General features: G+C 33.2%; 1 protein-coding gene across 1 annotated transcript; it reads left to right on the top strand.

The window, feature by feature from the left end:
* The first annotated feature begins 11,379 nt into the window (after positions 1 to 11,379).
* On the top strand, positions 11,380 to 22,329 carry LOC142235176 (uncharacterized). The gene is made up of 3 exons (XM_075306430.1): positions 11,380 to 11,730; positions 16,522 to 16,975; positions 22,178 to 22,329. The coding sequence occupies exons 1-3, from the start codon at positions 11,467 to 11,469 to the stop codon at positions 22,210 to 22,212; spliced, it is 753 nt and encodes a 250-aa protein (XP_075162545.1). The 5' UTR covers positions 11,380 to 11,466; the 3' UTR covers positions 22,213 to 22,329.

The following is a 22,329-nucleotide window of genomic DNA, read 5'->3' as shown; positions in this document are numbered from 1 at the left end:
ATGAAATTTCCATAATGCGCTGCTAAAAACAAGGAAAATAAAATGGTCCGTTATTCTTTTTAGCTAGCACATACGAAATTACTTCCTGTCATGAAAGATAAAATTAACTAGATGTAAAGAAAAAACTCATTGGCGCCAAACCCTTACCATTCTAACAAACCATGATCATTCCATTTTTTGGAAATGTATCATAATTATACCCTGCTCCACACTGTGGAACAGGGTATTATAAGTTAGTGCATATGTTTGCAACACCCAGAAGGAGACGAGATAGACACATGGTGTCTTTGACAATAATGCTCAGGGTGGGCTCTTGAGTCGATATAGCGATGTCCGTCTGTCCGTCTGTCCGTGAACACATTTTTGTAATCAAAGTCTAGGTCGCCGTTTTAGTCCAATCGACTTCAAATTTGGCACAAGTATGTGTTTTGGCTCAGAATAGATCCCTATTGATTTTGGAAGAAATCGGTTCAGATTTAGATATAGCTCCCATATATATCTTTCGCCCGATATGGGCTAATACAGTTTTACCCCAATTTGGTTGAAATTTTGCACAGGGAGTAGAATTAGCATTGTAGCTATGCGTGCCAAATTTGGTTGAAATCGGTTCAGATTTAGTTATAGCTCCCACATATAGCTTTCGGCCGATTTACACTCATATGACCACAGAGGCCAAATTTTTGCTCCGATTTAGTTGAAATTTTGCACAGGGAGTAGAATTAGCATTGTAGCTATGCGTGCCAAATTTGGTTGAAAATCGGTTCAGATTTAGATATATCTCCCATATATAGCTTTCGCCCGATTTTCAACCATATGACCACAGACGCCAATTTTTAACTCCGATTTAGTTGAAATTTTGCACAGGGAGTAGAATTAGCATTGTAGCTATGCGTGCCAAATTTGGTTGACATCGGTTCAGATTTAGATATATCTCCCATATATAGCTTTCGCCCGATTTACACTGATATGACCACAGAGGTAAATTTTTTGCTCCGATTTAGTTGAAATTTTGCACAGGGAGTAGAATTAGCATTGTAGCTATGCGTGCCAAATTTGGTTGAAATCGGTTCAGATTTAGTTATAGCTCCCACATATAGCTTTCGGCCGATTTACATTCATATGACCACAGAGGCCAAATTTTTGCTCCGATTTAGTTGAAATTTTGCACAGGGAGTAGAATTAGCATTGTAGCTATGCGTGCCAAATTTGGTTGAAATCGGTTCAGATTTAGATATATCTCCCATATATAGCTTTCGCCCGATTTTCAACCATATGACCACAGACGCCAATTTTTAACTCCGATTTAGTTGAAATTTTGCACAGGGAGTAGAATTAGCATTGTAGCTATGCGTGCCAAATTTGGTTGACATCGCTTCTGATTTAGATATATCTCCCATATATAGCTTTCGCCCGATTTACACTGATATGACCACAGAGGCCAATTTTTTGCTCCGATTTAGTTGAAATTTTGCACAGGGAGTAGAATTAGCATTGTTGCTATGCGTGCCAAATTTGGTTGAAATCGGTTCAGATTAAGATATAGCTCCCATATATAGCTTTCGCCCGATTTACACTGATATGACCACAGAGGCCAATTTTTTGCTCCGATTTAGTTGAACTTTTGCACAGGGAGTAGAATTAGCATTGTAGCTATGCGTGCCAAATTTGGTTGACATCAGTTCAGATTTAGATATAGCTCTCATATATATGTTTTTCTGATTTCGACAAAAATGGTCAAAATACCAACATTTTCCTTGTAAAATCGCCACAGCTTAGTCGAAAAGTTGTAAAAATGACTCTATTTTTCCTATACTTCTAATACATATATATCGAGCGATAAATCATAAATAAACTTTTTCAAAGTTTCCCTAAAATTGCTTCAGATTTAAACGTTTCCCATATTTTTTTACTAACATTGTGTTCCACCCTTGTGCATTAGCCGACTTAAATTTTGAGTCTATAGATTTGGTAGAAGTCTATCAAATTCTGTCCAGATCGAGTGATATTTAAATGTATGTATTTGGGACAAACATTGATATATAGCCCCCAACATATTTGACGGATGTGATATGGTATCGAAAATTTAGATCTACAAAGTGGTGCAGGGTATAATATAGTCGGCCCCGCCCGACTTTAGACTTTCCTTACTTGTTTTCCTATGCTTTAGTTTACATTAAACTTATTGGTGGGGTCGTTTAATAAAATTTTTGAGACATATTTCTATAGGGAAAGTTAAATTGGGCTGCGGAAAATTTAGAAAAAAAAAATTAAACTAGAACCAAACAATTTTTTTGCTATAAAAATAACTAAAATTTATTTATTTAACTACGTTGTTTTTTCTGTGCGATTATTAAAAAGTGGCACGACAAAAAGGTGTCACAAAACTCACTAAGAAGTATGGCATTAAGTGGCACAACAACAAAAATGGTTTAAAAGTGTCAACGTCAAAAAAAAAAAAACAAGTATGTAAAGTAGAAAGTCGGGCGGGGCCGCCTATATCATACCCTAAACCACCAATACAGAATTAGTAATCATAAGCATTTGTGGGGTAACATATAGGTCTGGGGGATAAACCGCAGTTGCATATTTAAGAAAATTAAGGGGTACATGTCTATGGGTGCTTTGTGTCAATCTGACTATAGCTCATAGTCAATGTTGCAGGGAAAATGTCCGGTTTACCCAACAAAGACAAAAAAAAAGTTTCCTACTTTCCCATACATTCCCAAACAATTTTCCCTACTATATTTTTCGTTAAACTTAAAAAATTTTACAAAACAAAAATAGTTCTAAGTACTTTATTATCTTAAAACATGAATATGCAACGTATATATCTTAGAATATAAATTTGTATTACCACCACGGTTGCCACAGTTGGTAGAATTCTACCCAAATTAGTAATCTTTTTTGTTAAATCTCTATAAAAATAAAATTTTGGATAAAGTTTCTATAAACAAATTTTTGTGAGAAATTTTTCTACAGAAATAAAATTTTGACACTAAATTCTATAGAAATAAAATTTTGAGAAAAAATTCTACAGAAATAAAATTTTGAGAAAATTTTTTATAGAAATAATATTTTGAAAAAAAATTCTATAGAAATACAATACAAGATGTTGACAAAATTTTCTACAGGAATAAAGTTTGCCACACATTGTTAAAGGTCAAGCCTTGCCGGCTTCTAATTTCCTCCTCTAATGTAAAAATTATAACAAATTGTGTTGAGTGAAAATGTCCTACATTGTGGCCCTACGTCCCTACCAGACGCTAAATATTAGAAAAACCATACATACACTGTTAGAAAAATATGTTTTTCATATGTTCCGATATAAACAAAATGTGTTTCGGGCACGATTTTAAACCACAATATATTTAAGTGCGAACATGTAATTTTCCTAAAGTAACACTAAATGTTTGGGACATCTATGTTAATATGTTAGAATATATTATGTTTGGGGCATGAATGTTTCATAAAAATCATATGTGTGAATACAAACATATATAAATTTACAAATTTCAACTAAACATACATATGTTGGGATATTTTATTCAAAGCGACAGAGAGAGTATACAGCGAAATAGGGATGGAAACCGGGAGAGTTGACGAAAGATATCAATATAACACAGCAAAAGAGTCAAAAGAGAACAATTTCTGTGAAACCGCTTGTATGTTGTTTCGGAAAACTGTTTTATGATAAGGCCAAAAATTTGATATGTTTAAGTCTAAATATTATTTGATTTGAATAAAGAGAATATACATTCTGAACCAAGAGAATAGACATTTGAAAAACAAACAGCTTATGTTTTCGCCTTGAGAGCAGCATTTTATGTATGTGTGGACATGTGTTTTGTTTATCATTTTGGCATTATTTTTTTCTTGGTTCGTTAAAAGAAATCAGGGGTCTTCATAAAAATAACGAAAGGGCACTATACTCTTTTTAGAGTTGGGACGGTAAAATGAAATAAGGAGGAAATAGTGAAAAATTACACAGTAAAAAGTAAAAAAAAAACAAAGTTTAGTTTCTCTTTATTAAAAAGTAGTCCACGAGGAGTTGACGGACACCATCAAATATAAAAGCGGACATTAAGTTCGACTTTTACAGTTAAAACAATTTAAAAAGTTTATTTTCTTTAAAATGAATTATTAAAGAAAAATAAAAGGAATTTTAGAGCGATGGTGTTAAATGCTAGTAAAAAACTGTTCACTCCTAAATAAATTTATGTTTATATTATAAAATTATGTATGTATGTTTATACTCGACTCCACGTTCTTCTTTTGTTAGTTTTTGAATTCCTTCCAAATTTTAAAGTTTTGTACAAAAACAGTTTTTTATTACAATATTTTTGCAATAAAAAATAATATTTTATCCAAAAATCATTCAATTTCGTTTATATCAAGCACTGTTACTGACTATAAATCTTTAATAACGCACATTTCGATGTTTCATTTAAAAAAATTAATATAGTATAAATATAAATGTGTAAATTAAAAAAAAAAAAAATGTTCGGTCGGAGCAGGGATTGAACCCACGATCCTTTGCATGCAAGGCAGACATGCTAACCACTGCTCCACGTGGCAAACAAATGTATGTTTCTGTTAAATAATGTTATGTTTGCATGGGCTCGTGGGCGCTGCAAACTATGCTATATAAATGTAACTTAAAACGATAATTATCTACTGGTGACTATAACAGCTACGTAGCCCAGTGGATAGTGTGTTGGCTTACAAACTGTATGGTCCTCGGTTCGATTCTCCGTGCAGGCGAAAGGTAAAATTTAAAAAATTTATAAAAGTGAATAATTTCTTCAACATTATTTGTATTACAGAGAAAGGTGCCAATAACTAAAAAATTTCGTGGAAGTGAAAATTACGAGTATGTTAGGGAATGAGCACAATCGTGTTTGGGAAAAATTCTTCCAAGCATATAATATTTTTGGCTCAAAATGCTTCCAAACATATAATATGTTCACATAAAACAAACATATTAATGTTTCGGCAGTATGCAATAATATATGTGCTTCCTGCAAAATATGTTTGGAACATATGTTAAAGAAGCGATTTTTTTTGAGGGTGTATAGGGATTTTCCCATACTTCTAGCAACACTGGCTGTGTCGATATTGCACCCACGGAGTTAGTATGCCACTAATATTGAGCCCATTATTAAAAAAGAGAAAATCGTTTAATTAGTGTGGGTAATAAATACAAATTTGTAAAAATCGAGCAATATTCTTATGTAAGAGCTACAAGTACGTATAAGTACGATCGGCTAGTACATCAAAATTTTAAATTTGAGTAACATTGGTTAATATATAAGAGTACTATGGCCAAATTTGGGAAAATGGAGCGATGCATATATATGGAAGCTATATCTAAATCTTAACCAATTTGCATAATATTTTGCGGGTTTGATTAATACCACAAAAGGTTACCTTGTGCACGATTTGCGTAAGATCAGTTAAGAAATGAGGCCTGTATGGTCAAACATAAGGTTATTAGGGGCGAATTTTTCAAAATCGGGTGATGCATATATGGGAGCTATATCTATATCTGAACCGATTTCGATGAAATGTTGCACATACAGTTAGTACTATAGAGGACTGGATCTAGCCAACTTTTAGTAAGATCGGTTAATAAAGAAGGGTTCTATGGCCAAATTTGGGAAAATCGGGCTATACATATATATGGAAGCTATATCTAAATCTGAACCGATGTCGATGATTTTTTGCACATATAGTTAGTGCTATTGAAGACCACATTTAGCCAAATTTGAGTAAGATCGGTTGCTAAATAAGGGTTTTATGGCCAAATTTAGAAAAATCGGGCGGTACATATATATGGGAGCTATAGCTAAATCTTAACCGATTTCGATGATTTTTTGCACATATAGTTAGTGCTATAGAAGATTTTATTTAGCCAACATTGAGTAAGATCGGTTGATAAATAAAGGTTTTGTGACCAAATTTGGGAAAATCGGGCTATACATATATATGAGAGCTATATTTAAATATGAACCGATTTGGATGAAATTTTGCAGACTTGAAGGGCGATGGAAAAGATTACCTTTTGCCAAATTTGGTGACGATCCGTTTGAAAAAAAGCGCAACGGGACCCCATTTGTCGAAATCGGGCGATACATATATACCCAGCAAAAAAATTTGGAAGTTCTTCCAAAGGCACAACCTTAAAAGCACTTCGGCAAGATGCACTCCCAATGATGTTCTTTATTTTAACTCCCCAGGAAGTTCTTCTAATTCAATTTTTTATAACGTGGTTTTTTCATACTTTTAATGGGTAATTTTAACTTTTTTGTTTCAAATAGGTTAAAAACAGAGTAAGAATTCATAAAATGGTACAAATCATTTAAATTTTGTCGAAAAAAATGCTAAATCCAATCTGAAAAAATTGTGATTTTTTGAAAATATTTGAGTTCAAACGTTTAAAACAAGCGTTAGAATCCATTAAAAAATTATAAAAATTATTTATTTGACAAAATATCACAGAATTTTTTAATTTACATCCAAAACATTGAATTCGGGTCACACCTAAAGAAGTGATGCAAATTCAGTGCAACGGCTGTTGAAATGGAGGACTTCCGTCCTATGACAAGCCCATGTTAAATTCATCGCTTCTGCGTCAATTCTGTACCACTTCCGGATCCAAAAAGAACATTTTCATTACTTTTCTGGCGACGCTTTTTTTGCTGGGTATGGAAGCTATATCTAAATTTGATCCGATTTCTTCCAAATCCAATAGCGTTCGTCCTTGTGCCCAAAAAACTCCCTGTACCAAATTTCATCAAAATCGGTTAATAATTGCGACCGGAATCCTGTGAACAACAAATACATGGACAGACGGACGGACGGACACCAAGCGCTAGATCGACTCAGGAGGTGATTCTGAGTCGATCGGTATATATTTTATGGGGTCTAAAATCAATATTTCTGGTAGGCACATTTTTTGGCCGATCAAACTTATTATACCCTAACCACTATGTGGTTTAGGGTATAAAAAACGAGTATAAACACCCCTAAGTTCGGCCAGGCCGAAGCTTATGTACCCTCCATCATGGATTGCGTAGAAACTTCTACTGAAGACTGTCATCCACAATCGAATTACTTGGGTTGCGGTATCACTTGCCGATGGCAAGGTATCTTAAAACTACCTAACACCGTCTTCTAAATTGCAAGGTAGTCCATATGTGGTATATATTAAACTAAAAAAGGCCGATTAAATACGTATATAATTACGAGTTTGTAAGTTTGACAAAATGTTCTATAGAAATAAAATTTTGATAAAAGTTTCTATAGCAATAAAATTTTGACAACATTTTCTATAGAAGTAAAATTTGGAGAAAATTTTCTATAGAAATAAAATTTTGACAAAATTTTCTCTAGAAATAAAATTTTACTAAAATTTTCTATAGAAATAAAATTTGACAAAATTTTCTATAGGAATAAAACTTTGACAACATTTTCTATAGAAATAAAATTTTGCTAAAATTGTCTATAGAAATAAAATTTGACAAAATTTTCTATAGGAATAAAATTTTGACAAAATTTTCTCTAGAAATAAAATTTTGGTAGATTATTTTTGGCTCGAGTGGCAACCATGATTATGAACCGATATGGACCAATATTTGTGTGATTGGGGATCGGCAATATATAACTATAGACCTATATGGACCAATTTTGGCATGGTTATTAGCGGCCATATACTAACACCACGTTGCAAATCTCAACCGAATAGGGTGAATTTTGTTCCTCCAAGAGGTTCCGGAGGTCAAATCTGGGGATTGATTTATATGGGGCCTATATATAATTATGGACCGATATGGACCAATTCTTGCGTGTTTGTTAGAGACCACATACTAACACCACGTTCCAAATTTCAACCGGATCGGATGAATTTTGCTCCTCCAAGAGGCTCCGGAGGACAAATCTAGGGATTGATTTATATGGGGCCTATATATAATTATGGACCGATATGGACCAATTCTTGCGTGTTTGTTAGAGACTACATACTAACACCACGTTCAAAATTTCAACCGGATCGGATGAATTTTGCCCCTCCAAGAGGCTCCGGAGGACAAATCTGGGGATCGGTTTATAGGGGGGCTATATATAATTATGGACCGATATGGACCAATTCTTGCATGGTTGTTAGAGACCATATAGTAACACCACGTACCAAATTTCAACCGGATCGGATGAAATTCGCTGCTTTTAGGGGATCCGCAAACCAAATCTGGGGATCGGTTTATATGGGGACTATATATAATTATGGACCGATACGAACTAATTTTTGCATAGTTGTTAGAGACCATATAGTAACACCACGTACCAAATTTCAACCGGATCGGATGAATTTTGTTCCTCTAAGAGGCTCCGGAGGTCAAATCTGGAGATCGGTTTATATGGGGGCTATATATAATTATGGACCGATATGGACCAATTCGTGCATGGTTGTTAGAGACCATATAGTAACACCACGTACCAAATTTCAACCGGATCGGATGAAATTCGCTGTTTTTAGGGGATCCGCAAACCAAATCTGGGGATCGGTTTATATGGGGACTGTATATAATTATGGACCGATACGAACTAATTTTTGCATGGTTGTTAGAGACCATATAGTAACACCACGTACCAAATTTCAACCGGATCGGATGAATTTTGTTCCTCTAAGAGGCTCCGGAGGTCAAATCTGGGGAACGGTTTATATGGGGGCTATATATAATTATGGAACGATATGGACCAATTTTGGCTAAAGACCATGGTTGTTAAAAACTTACACCATGTACCAAATTTCAGCCAGATCGGATGAAATATGCTACACTTATAGGCTCCGCAAGCCAAATCTGAGGGTCCGTTTATATGGGGGCTATACGTAAAAGTGGACCGATATGACCCATTTGCAATACCATCCGACCTACATCAATAACAACTAATTGTGCCAAGTTTGAAGTCGATTGCTTGTTTCGTTCGGAAGTTAGCGTGATTTCAATAGACGGACGGACGGACATGCTTAGATCGACTCAGAATTTCACCACGACCCAGAATATGTATACTTTATGGGGTCTTAGAGCAATATTTCCATGTGTTACAAACGGAATGACAAAGTTAATATACCCCCATTCTTTTGGTGGAGGGTATAATTACTAATTTGCCAAAAAAAATTTCTGATTCAATCACGAAATTAATTGATGCAATTAATTTTTTAATTGAAATGTCTTCAATCACAGAAATGATAGTATAAATTAAAAAAATAATTGATCCAATTAAAAAACTATGCTATTACAAAATTTGTTGAATCAAGTAAAATTTTAATTAATTTTTTAAAACTTAATTAAGATTTTAATTGGAAAAATTTTAGTGAAATTTTTCTCTGTGAGAGTGGCATAACGGTACACAGAAAAAAAATATTTTTTACCTTCAATCACAAAAATAATCGAAATTTCTTCAATCACAGAAATGATAGTAGCAATCACCAACAAAAAAAAAAATAACTGATACAATTAATTTTTATGATTGATTTTTTTTTTTTTCAAAATTAAAAAATTTGTTGAATCAATTAAATTTTTAATTGATAAGAATTTAATGGGAAAAATGATATTTTTTTCTGTGTAGGACAGTATGATCTCGTGTGTCACAGATAAAAGAAACTATAAAGTCAAATAAAAATATAAATAAATAAACAAGTAAGTTCGGCCGGGCCGAATCTTAAATACCCACCACCATGAATCAAATATAATAGATTCCTTTCAAAACTCTTCGCCGTAGCGGGTTACTTGATAATATAGGATTTCAGGGGATTTGATGACAGATATTCTCCTAAGCAGACCAGTTCAACCAGTACAATTCCCCAAGATAAATTTTAAGGTTCTACCTGTGAAGACTAGATCAGATTCTGGATTTATAAGAAACAATTTTGTTTGAGTTTTAGAGAAATCATAAACATATCATGTATATGATGAAATAAAGCTTTGATTTGAAATGTTAAATCTGTAGATGTTGACCGCCATTATTTAAATGAATACAGGGAGTAAAATCTGGAAATTTTACTTTCAGTTTCAAGCATTTTTTATGATCAGTACGCTTGCTATACCCTCAAGAAGTGAAATCGGTCTATATCGATGAGTTGCATAATGGACCGGTAAAAATAAATACGATACAGATTTTTAAGGGTCTAAAATGCCAGTATAGTTAAATTTGCGGGCAAATCGGATAAAAACTACGGTTTCTAGAAGCCCAAGGAGTTAAATCGGGAGATCGGTTTATATGGGGGCTATACTAAAACTTGGCTCGATACACACCATATTTGGCTGACATATTTGTGGTCTTAAAATACCTAGGTTTCCAATTTCAGGCAATGTGGATAAAAACTACAGATTCTAGCAGCCCAAGAAATAAATTCGGGAGGTAGGTCTATATGGGGTCTATACCAAAACATGGACCAATTCCCACCATTTTCGACACACCTCTTTATGGTCTTAAAATACCTCTAGATTTCTAATTTCTGCAAATTGTATAAAAACTACGAATTCTACAAGCCCAAGAAGTAAAATCGGGAGATCAGTCTATATGGGGGCTATACCAAAACATGGACCGATAGGCACCATTTTCGGTACACTTTTTGATGGTCCCAAAATACCTTTAGATTTACAATTTCAGGTTAATGGGATAAAAACTACGGTTTCTATAAGCCCAAGACCCCAAATCGGGAGGTCGGTTTATATGGGGACTACATAAAAACTTGGAGCGATATAGCCCATCTTCAGACGGACATGCTTAGAATTTCTTCTTGATCAAGAATATATTTACTTTATATAGACGGAAATCGATATTTCGATGTGTTACAAACGGATTGACAAAATTATTATGCCCCCGTCACCATTCTATGGTGGTGGGTATAAAAATGAGCAAAAAAACGAAAACAAATAATAAATGACTAACAATTTAATATAAACTTTCAAAATATTTTTTCTCTATATGAAGTGATGAAGAATTGCTCACAATTCCCCATAAATGTAGTCATTGGAGATTGGGGAAGTCTAACTCAGATAAGAAGACCCATAAAACCTCAGCTCTTAGAAATTTGATTTGACAAATTTTGACAAAATTGTGCGAAGGAAGATATGAATTTGCCTAATATTTTAATCCATGATATAAGAATGTCTCATAAAGATAAAGAGCAGTTATCATTGCATGAACTAATCAGAACAAAACATCTTTATAAAATAATTGAAAATGTAGAATCATCCTTAATATACTAAAAGATGTGACAGTGAAAGCCATAACGTCGTGATATTTGCATCAACAAAAGTGTGAACATTATTATTATTTTTTGTCAAAATAAAATTCTTCGAGACAACAATGCATTTCTTATGGAGTTTAGTGAGTTCTTAAGGAAAATTGTAGATTTCAAAAATTTTATACTAATATCACATTTAGATATTTTATTCCATTGTTATGGCTACAGCCGTACCAACTTCTATTTTGAATGTTCAGGAGACTACAACAAATTTGCCAATTGATGAGGATACCACAACGCTTCTGCCCTATGAGGAGCCTGACTTATGTGGTGTAGCCGATTCCAACAATATTTTCATGTGCATTAGTGATACAAAATATGTCCTACTAATTGATTTGAAATTGGTCCATGAATGTCAAGAGGATTACGTTTGTAATATTGAGAATAAATCTGGATTTTGCAGTGAAAGAACATTGACAAAGGTGAGTAAGGGCAGGGGCCCCTTGCCCTTAAAAAAAAAAAAACAAGTAAGAAAAGACTAAAGTCTGGCGGGGCCGACTATATTATACCCTGCACCATTTTCGATACCATATCACATCCGTCAAATGTGTTGGGGGCTATATATAAAGGTTTGTCCCAAATACATACATTTAAATATCACTCGATCTGGACAGAATTTGATAGACTTCTACAAAATCTATAGACTCAAAATTTAAGTCGGCTAATGCACTAGGGTGGAACACAATGTTAGTAAAAAAAAATATGGGAAACATTTAAATCTGAAGCAATTTTAAGGAAACTTCGCAAAAGGTTATTTATCGATATATATGTATTAGAAGTTTAGGAAAATTGGAGTCATTTTTACAACTTTTCGACTAAGCGGTGGCGATTTTACAAGAAAAATTACAATTTTTGTCGAAATCAGAAAAACATATATATGGGAACTATATCTAGTCTGAACCGATTTCAACCAAATTTGGCACGCATAGCTACAATGCTAATTCTACTCCCTGTGCAAAATTTCAACTAAAGATATATATGGGAGCTATATCTAAATCTGAAACAAATTTGGCACGCATAGGTACAATACTAATTCTACTCCCTGTGCAAAATTTCAACTAAATCGAAGCAAAAAATTGGCCTCTGTGGTCATATGAATGTAAATCGGGCGAAAGCTATATATGCGAGCTATATCTAAATCTGAACCGATTTCAACCAAATTTGGCACGCATAGCTACAATGCTAATTCTACTCCCTGTGCAAAATTTCAATTAAATCGGAGTAAAAGATTGGCCACTGTGGTCATATGAGTGTAAATCGGGCGAACGATATATATGGGAGCTTTATCTAAATCTGAACCGATTTCAATAAAATTTGGCACACTTGACTATAGTACTAATTGTTCTTCTTGTGTAAAATTTTAAGCAAATTAGGGTAAAACTCTGGCTTCTGGGTCATATAAGTCCATATCGGGCGAAATATATATGGGAGCTAAATCTGAACCGATTTTTTTCAAAATCAGTTCGGAGCAAAACACATACTTGTGCCAAATTTGAAGTCGATTGGACTAAAACTGCGACCTAGACTTTGATTACAAAAATGTGTTCACGGACAGACGGACATGGTTATATAGACTCAGGAGCCCACCCTGAACATTTTGGCCAAAGACACCATGTGTCTATCTCGTCTCCTTCTGCACCCAGAGAAGGAATATTATCACCGCAAACATGTTTCAAAAGCAAAATGTTATTTTTGGGTGTTGACCATGTAACATGTTCGCCGCAACCATGTTATTTTCTCAGAAATTATGTATATGTTTTCGGAAAGCATGTTATGATTGGCGAGAAAATAACATTTTTGCGACAAACATGTTACATGGTCACCATCCAAAAATAACATTTTGCTCTTGAAACATGTTTGAGGTGATCATATTCCTTCTCTGGGTGAGGGTGTTGCAAACATATCCACTAACTTATAATACCCTGTTCCACAGTGTGGCGCAGGGTATAATTAGATAAACTGTTCTCACCCCATTTGCTCTTGTTACGGTGTCTTTAAATTTCAATTAATTCAGAAACTTAAGATTATTGGGTTTAATTTAAAAAGTAACGAAAAAGGATTTTTCAGAAAGCTAAGCAAGGAATCGAACATGAGGTATTTTACACAAAATAATAATAATAATAATAATAATAATAATAATAATAATAATAATAATAATAATAATAATAATAATAATAATAATAATAATAATAATAATAATAATAATAATAATAATAATAATAATAATAATAATAATAATAATAATAATAATAATAATAATAACAACCAACACAAGATCTCTCACTGTTTCTATATGGACGACCTTAAACTATATGCCAGTACGAAACAAAATCTTAAAAATATGCTAAAAATCGTAGAAATATTCTCAAATGACATAAAAATGCAATTCGGCATCGACAAATGTAGAACCCAAAATATGAGTAAGGGTAAATACACCCAATCACATGACTTCGTTACTGCAGATGGAAGTCACATTACACCTCTTGAGAGCGGGGAATACTATAAATACCTAGGCATAAAACAACATACCACGATAGATCACACAGCCGAAAAGAGAAAGACGGAAAACAACTTCATAAGCCGCGTCCACAAAATCGGGAAAAGTAGCCTAAACGGCCGCAATGTAATAAAAGCCATTAATACATATGCGATCCCACTACTAACATACACATTTGGCATCTTAAACTGGTCTAATACTGATCTAATCAATCTAGACAGAAAAATAAGAACCACCCTCTCTAAAACCAGACACCACCACCCAAAATCCTCAGTTGAAAGGATAAACATCCCTAGGAAACAAGGAGGAAGGGGCCTTCTTAATATACAATCATTACACGATAAACAAATAGAAAACCTCAGACAATATTTCAACAGAACTGCTAATACATCACCGCTATACAGGGCCGTCGTAAACTCAGACGACAACCTGACGCCACTGAACCTTAAAAACGCGCCAACCACCGAGGTAATTAGGACCAATAGTTTAATGGAGAAATGGAAATCGAAACCACTGCATGGGAAATACCCTAACCTCATACATCAAGAACATATAGACATTGAGAAGACCAACAACTGGCTGCTCTATAGCAATATGTTTTCGGAAACAGAAGGCTTTATCATCGCTATACAGGACGGAGTCATACCAACTAAATCCTATAGAAAATATATTATGCATGATAGCACAATCACCGATGACACATGTCGCAGATGCGGAAGCAACTCGGAAACCATACCCCACATCCTAAATAGCTGCCCAACACTTGCATCGACACACTACAAACAAAGGCACGATAATATGGGGAAAATTATCCACATAAATATCCTAAAACAGTTAAATATGAACGAAGAGACAACACACTACTACAAGTACCAACCAAAACCGATTATAGAAAACCAACGATACGTTATATACTGGGACAGATCAATACTCATAAATAATACAACAGACACAACCATGCCTAATAGACCAGATATGATCATCATCGATAAAAACAATAAGACAGCAAATATAATAGATTTTGCAGTACCATATGATACAAATATACAGGAAACAATAGTCACAAAGAAATCAAAATATCGACAACTATCGGAATATATGAGAACCTCACAAGAATTAAGGAAAATAGAAGTAATACCAATCATAGTAAGCTCTCTAGGTACAATACCACGCGAAACAACCATATCAATGCGCAAACTGAACCTACATGAAAATCTACTAACGGAAATACAAAAGTCTGTCCTAATAAAGGCGACAAATATCATGAGGGAGACATTAGGCGAATGGATGTAAAACCTGGATTACATCCCAACAGAGCGTAACCTTTGGTCACAGACCCGGTACGTGAATTCCAGCAAAAGCTGTGAATGAAGAATTCAATAATAATAATAATAATAATAATAATAATAATAATAATAATAATAATAATAATAATAATAATAATAATAATAATAATAATAATAATAATAATAATAATAATAATAATAATAATAATAATAATAATAATAATAATAATAATAATAATAATAATAATAATAATAATAATAATAATAATAATAATAATAATAATAATAATAATAATAATAATAATAATAATAATAATAATAATAATAATAATAATAATAATAATAATAATAATAATAATAATAATAATAATAATAATAATAATAATAATAATAATAATAATAATAATAATAATAATAATAATAATAATAATAATAATAATAATAATAATAATAATAATAATAATAATAATAATAATAATAATAATAATAATAATAATAATAATAATAATAATAATAATAATAGTAATAATAATAATAATAATAATAATAATAATAATAATAATAATAATAATAATAATAATAATAATAATAATAATAATAATAATAATAATAATATATGATTTTGTATTGGGGGCGTAAATTAAAAATGCAAGATTTTTATATCCTACGCTAATAGAAAACGGAAAAGTTCACAAAAAATCAAAACACAATGGCCAACGGCATTCGTTTTTCATTAGCAATGCAATTCCACCGGTGGTGAAATGTGGCACACGGCGTTTTTAGTACGAACGCTATTGAAAAATCGAATCAAATTTCGATATAGCACCCATATATATGAATCGCCCGATTTCTATAGATGGGACCAGATTGCGCTTATGACAATAACACATGGGGCAAAATGTTATTGTAGACGTCCGAAAGCATACTCCCTCGACTCTATGAATCGGGCCAATAACTTGTCCAGAAAAACATACCCAGACCATAATATGTGTCCCACAATGATTGACAGAACTTTTTGTATTCCTTGGACTAAGACTTTCCTTTGGGTCTTCGTATTAAATTTTTACCACCCGAACGATGACTTTTTTGTATAATCACACTCCGACTTCTAAAGGTCTACATGACTTGCTTGTTTCAAATGTGTTAGCATTTATTCTATTTTTTTTCATTTGTCTGGCAACATACGGATATCACGACGAAAAAATTACTCCTTTTTTGATTTAATTAGCGAACCGGCCCAATTTTTTGCATAAATAATCTCATTGTCGTGTACAAATATTGAGATCAATGGAGTTCAATACAATGTGTCTGTTTATATAAAAAAAAACCCTTTTGAAAGTTTTCTCCCAGATTTTTTTCCAAAACAAAAAAAATATATATTTACAATGTCTTTTGTTTTATGCTATTAGTTTTCTTTCAATACTTTCCAGCCAAGTTGCACTGCCGATGACTATAATGATATTGATTATGAAGTCAATGAAACAACTACGGTTGAATCGCCAACTATTGCAGACATACCGGAAGAAGAAACTACAACTGATGCTACAGTTACAGAAACTCCAACAGAGCCCACTGTTACGCCCACTACCACTACCACTGATGCTGCTATTACAGAAATTCCAACAAAACCCACTATTACGACCACCACATCCTCCCCAACGACTATTGACACAAGCACAACGGATGCTACAATGTCGAGCAGTACTGTAATGTCTACTGTAACCTCAACGACATCTACCAGTCAAAGACCTAGCACAGAGCAGACTTCACCAGCTACAACTACAACATTACATTACAGCCGGGTCCCAGTAGCCCCACAGAGATTTGTCAAAAATTCGGCTCAATTGGATTTCTCAAAACAGATTATGATGATACCTGCACCAAGTGAGTATATATTGGACAACTAGTGTGTCCATCTTGCTAGCGATTTATGTGAAAGTGATCGAGTCAATCTACGGGGGGGTTGTATCTTAATGTACCACCTTGTCACTTCATAGTGACAGACATAAGAAGAATATGAATGTGTAAAATCTTCCGGTTTAACCGCAGCTCAAAAAATTACAATTTTCAAAATTTTATCCAAATAAGACGACGTTTTCCAAATTTTTAAAAAGTCGAATTTTTGATTCTGACTACAATCTCTATCCTATCATAAATATTAAAGATGATTGAGAAATTTTCAATTGATTGTAATTTTCTCGTGTTCACATCGGTAAATTCAGTGGCCATCTTGTGTATATCGATCAAAATAAGGAGCATTTATTTTCATGCAGTCGCTATACAGGGTGGCTAAGATGTTATGCAACAAAGTAAAGCGATGTATTTTATTTTTAATGTTATTGTTCAAAAGCCAAAATATTTCGGAAATAAATCAAATTTTAGAATCAATTAAGATTTGTTCGAGTTGGATAGCTTTGCCACGAATTATGTCCTTCAAATGATGCGAGGTTAGGTTAGCTGTATTGGCAGGCTCACTTAGAGTATTCAGTCAATTGTGTTACTACAGTGGTGAACTTCTCTCTTATCACTGAGTGCTGGCCCATTCCATGTTCAGCTCAACGAAAAGGAACCTCCTCTTTATAGCCGAATCGGAACAACGTTTCACATTGCGGTGAAATCACTTTAGAAATACAATTTTGTTATATATATATATATATATATATATATATATATATATATATATATATATATATATATATATATATATATATATATATATATATATATATATATATATATATATATATATATATATATATATATATATATATATATATATATATATATATATATATATATATATATATATATATATATATATATATATATATATATTCTGGGTCGTAGTGAAATTCTGTCGACTTGAAACTTGGCACAAGTAGTTGTTATTGATGTAGGTCGGATGGTATTGCAAATGGGCCATATCGGTCCACTTTTACGTATAGCCCCCACACGCAAAAAAATAATTCTTTCCTCCCAAACGAAATTTTAGACAAACAAAGTTCGTTTCTCATTTGCTTTTCGCTGTAAGGAAGTGTATTTGGGAGAAAAGTATATACTTTTTGTGATAAACGTTTATTCTTTTCCAGGATGTAAAAACAATTTCATAAGGACAAACTCAAAAAAAAATGTATTTCCCTCTAATTCCATTTTCCCTCACATCTTTCTCACATCCACGATGTTTTTAGTTCTTAACACCTTTTCCTGTAATACCAACAATGTAGAAGAAATTATACGATTTTATAAATTTTTTTACCTTTAGCCTGGACGGAGAATCGAACCGCGGACCATGCACTTTGTAAGCCAACACACTAACCACTGAGCTATGTACCTGTTATGGTCATCAATAGATAAATATCCATATAAGTTATATTTATATAGCATAGCTTGCGGCGCCCACGAACCGGATATACAAAGTTTATTTAACAGAAACAAACATTTAGTTTGGCACCGTGGTGCAGTGGTTGCTACGTCCGACTTGCATGCCAAGGGTCGTGGGTTCGATCCCTGCTTCGACCAAAGTTTTTTTTTTACATATATTCCAGATATGTTCGGAAGATTCCGAAAAAATGTTCAACATTACATTGTAGTATATTAAATTTTGAACTGTAAACTGTGTCTTATTAAAGACCTAAAGTCGGAAAAGAACAGTGTTTGATATAAACGAAATGGACTGTGTTGTTGTTTCAAAAATAACTTTTTTTATTGAAAAAATAAAAATTTTGTAACAAACGAATTTTTTTGGTGATAAAAGTTTAAAATTTTCGAAGCAATTCAAAAAACTCTAACAAAAGAAAAACGTTTTCGGTACACGTTTTCCAAACATTTTTTTCCTTTGAGTGCATATAAACGGACCCCCAAATTTAGCTTGCAGATCCTCTAAGAGAAGCAAATTCCATCCGATCCCGCTTAAATTTGGTACATGGTGTTAGTATATGGTCTCTAACAACCATGTCCACATCGGCCCATAATTATATATAGCCCCCATATAAACCGATCCCCCGATTTGGCTTGCGGAGTATCTAAGAGAGGCAAATTTCATCCGATCCTGCTGACATTTGGTACATGGTGTTAGTATATGGTCTCTATCAACCACGCAAAAATAGGTCCACATCGGTCTATAATTATATATAGCCCCCATATAAACCGATCCCCAGATTTGGCTTGCGGAGCCTCTAAGAGAAGCAAATTTCATCCCATCCCGCTGAAATTTGGTACATGGTGTTAGTATATAGCCGCTAACAACCATACCAAAATTGGTCCATATCGGTCTATAGGTATATATAGCCGATCTCCAATCACACAAAAATTGGTCCATATCGGTTCATAATCATGGTTGCCACTGGAGCCAAAAATAATCTACCAAAATTTTATTTCTATAGAAAATTTTTTCAAAACTTTATTTCTATAGAAATAAAAAAAAAATTACTTCTATAGAAAATTTTGTGAAAATTTTATTTCTATAGAAAATTTTTTTAAAATTTTATTTGTATAGCAAATTTTGTCAAAATTTTATTTGTATAGAAAATTTTGTCAAAATTTTATTTGTATAGAAAATTTTGTCAAAATTTTATTTCTATAAACAATTTTGTCAAATTTTGATTTCTATAGAAAATTTTGTTAAAATTTTATTTCTATAGAAAATTTTGTTAAAACTTTATTTCTATAGAAAATTTTGTCAAAATTTTATTTCTGTTGAAAATTTTGTTAAAATTTCATTTCTATAGACAATTTTTTCAAAACTTTATTTCTATAGAAAATTTTGTCAAAAGTTTATTTCTATAGAAAATTTTGTAAAAATTTTGTTAAACTTTTATTTGTGTAGAAAATTTTGTCAAAATTTTATTTCTATAGACAATTTTGTCAAATTTTGATTTCTATAGAAAATTTTGTTAAAATTTTATTTCTATAGAAAATTTTGTCAAAACTTTATTTCTATAGAAAATTTTGTCAAAATTTTATTTCTATAGAAAATTGTGTAAAATGTTATTTCTATAGAAAATTGTGTAAAATGTTATTTCTATAGAAAATTTTGTCAAAATTTTATTTCTATAGAAAATTTTGTCAAACTGAATTATATACGTAAAGGGTGGTTAAAATTTCAAGGGCCGATGTTGATTTTGAATAAAACACATACTATTTAGGAAATTATTGTAATTTTATTTTATTATGATATATTGGTATTATTCAATTATGTATGGAATAAAATATCGACCAAATGGGCGCCGCGACCTCGGTTGCACACCTTCATCCGATGGTCCAAATTTTCGATGACGTTGAGGCATAATGGAGGTTATATGCCGTTAATGTGCCAAATTATCTCATCCTTTAGCTCTTGAATTGTTGCTGGCTTATCGACGTACACCTTTTCTTTCAAATAACCCCAAAGAAAAAAGTCCAACGGTGTCAAATCACATGATCTTGGCGGCCAATTGACATCGCCATTACGTGAGATAACACGGCCATTGAATTTGTTGCGCAACAGAGCCATTGTTTCGTTAGCTGTGTGGCAAGTGGAACCGTCCTGCTGAAACCACATATCGTCCACATCCATATCTTCCAATTCGGGCCATAAAAAGTTCGTTATCATCTCACGATAGCGAACACCATTCACAGTAACTGCCTATACGGCCTCATTTTGGAAAAAATACGGCCCGATGATGCCGCCAGCCCATAAACCGCACCAAACAGTCACTCTTTGTGGGTGCATTGGTTTTTCGACAATCACTCTTGGATTCTCATTCGCCCAAATGCGGCAATTCTGTTTATTGACGAATCCACTGAGGTGAAAATGTATGTGCCTCATCACTGAAGTTGTTTTTCTTCGAAAATTGATCATCCACTGTTGCCATTTCTTGGAACCATTCTGCCCATTCACGACGTCCATTGTTCAAATTGAGTAAGTCTGAAATAGAGATAATAAAATTGGGGAAAAAACTTGGCGTTTAGGTGTGGTTCAACAATTTAACCACCCTTTATTTAATCGATCTTTTTTTATTTAATATATACCACGTATGGACTTACATACAATTTAGAAGACGGTATTTGGAGGTTTAAGATACCTTGACATCGGCAAGCGTTAGGTTAGGTTAGGTTAGGTTAGGTTAGGTTAGGTGGCAGCCCGATGTATCAGGCTCACTTAGACTATTCAGTCCATTGTGATACCACATTGGTGAACTTCTCTCTTATCACTGAGTGCTGCCCGATTCCATGTTAAGCTCAATGACAAGGGACCTCCTTTTTATAGCCGAGTCCGAACGGCATTCCACACTGCAGTGAAACCACTTAGAGAAGCTTTGAAACCCTCAGAAATGTCACCAGCATTACTGAGGTGGGATAATCCACCGCTGAAAAACTTTTTGGTGTTCGGTCGAAGTAGGAATCGAATCCACGACCTTGTGTATGCAAGGCGGGCATGCTAACCATTGCACCACGGCAAGCGTTACCGCAACTGAAGTAATTCGATTGTGGATGGCAGTGTTTAGAAGAAGTTTCTACGCAATCCATGGTGGAGGGTACATAAGCTTCGGCCTGGCCGAACTTACGGCCTTATATACTTGTTTTCTATTGTCTTTTTAAAGTATTATAATATTTAATTATAATAAATATGCAAATAAATAAACAAATAAAATAAAATTATTTCTATAGACAATTTTGTAGAAATATGAAGTACATCTTAGTTGTGGAAGAAAATTTTGCAAAATCTTACCAAACTGTAAAAAAAATTTTGGTAGAAATTTTTGGTAGAATTCTACCAACTGTGGTAACTGTGGATGCAGCACTGTGGTTTTCAGCCAAATATAAAGCAAACTCAATATCAAGCTTGAATTCTATCACGAATAATTTTATTTCTGAATACAATAGATCAAAATGCTTTTGTAAGCTTAGGCTTGTAAACAATAAGATGAACTGCCACTGGAATAAATCTGCCAGTTGTCAGACGAGCGTTTTAGATAGCAACCAGAATATGCCTGCAATTTATATCAGCCACTCTGTATATTTAACTAGGACCACTTATCATTACTTGGTCCTAGATTTATTGAGATTTAAACAACCGAATCATATTTATATGCTTTTTCTTTCTAGATTTATACTTTGTTACAATTTTAATGATGTCTTAGAAGGATTAGAGAAGAGTTGTCCCAGAGGCATGTATTTCAATGTAGAGAAAGGATTCTGCTCCAGTGAAAAATCTGAAGAGTGTAATGAATCGAAAGAATCCATTGAACCCATTTTTA

This window comes from Haematobia irritans, chromosome 4 (genome assembly GCF_050003625.1).
Source record: "Haematobia irritans isolate KBUSLIRL chromosome 4, ASM5000362v1, whole genome shotgun sequence".
NCBI classification, from domain to species: Eukaryota; Metazoa; Arthropoda; class Insecta; order Diptera; family Muscidae; genus Haematobia; species Haematobia irritans.
This window is presented reverse-complemented; position numbering and strand designations above follow the sequence as displayed.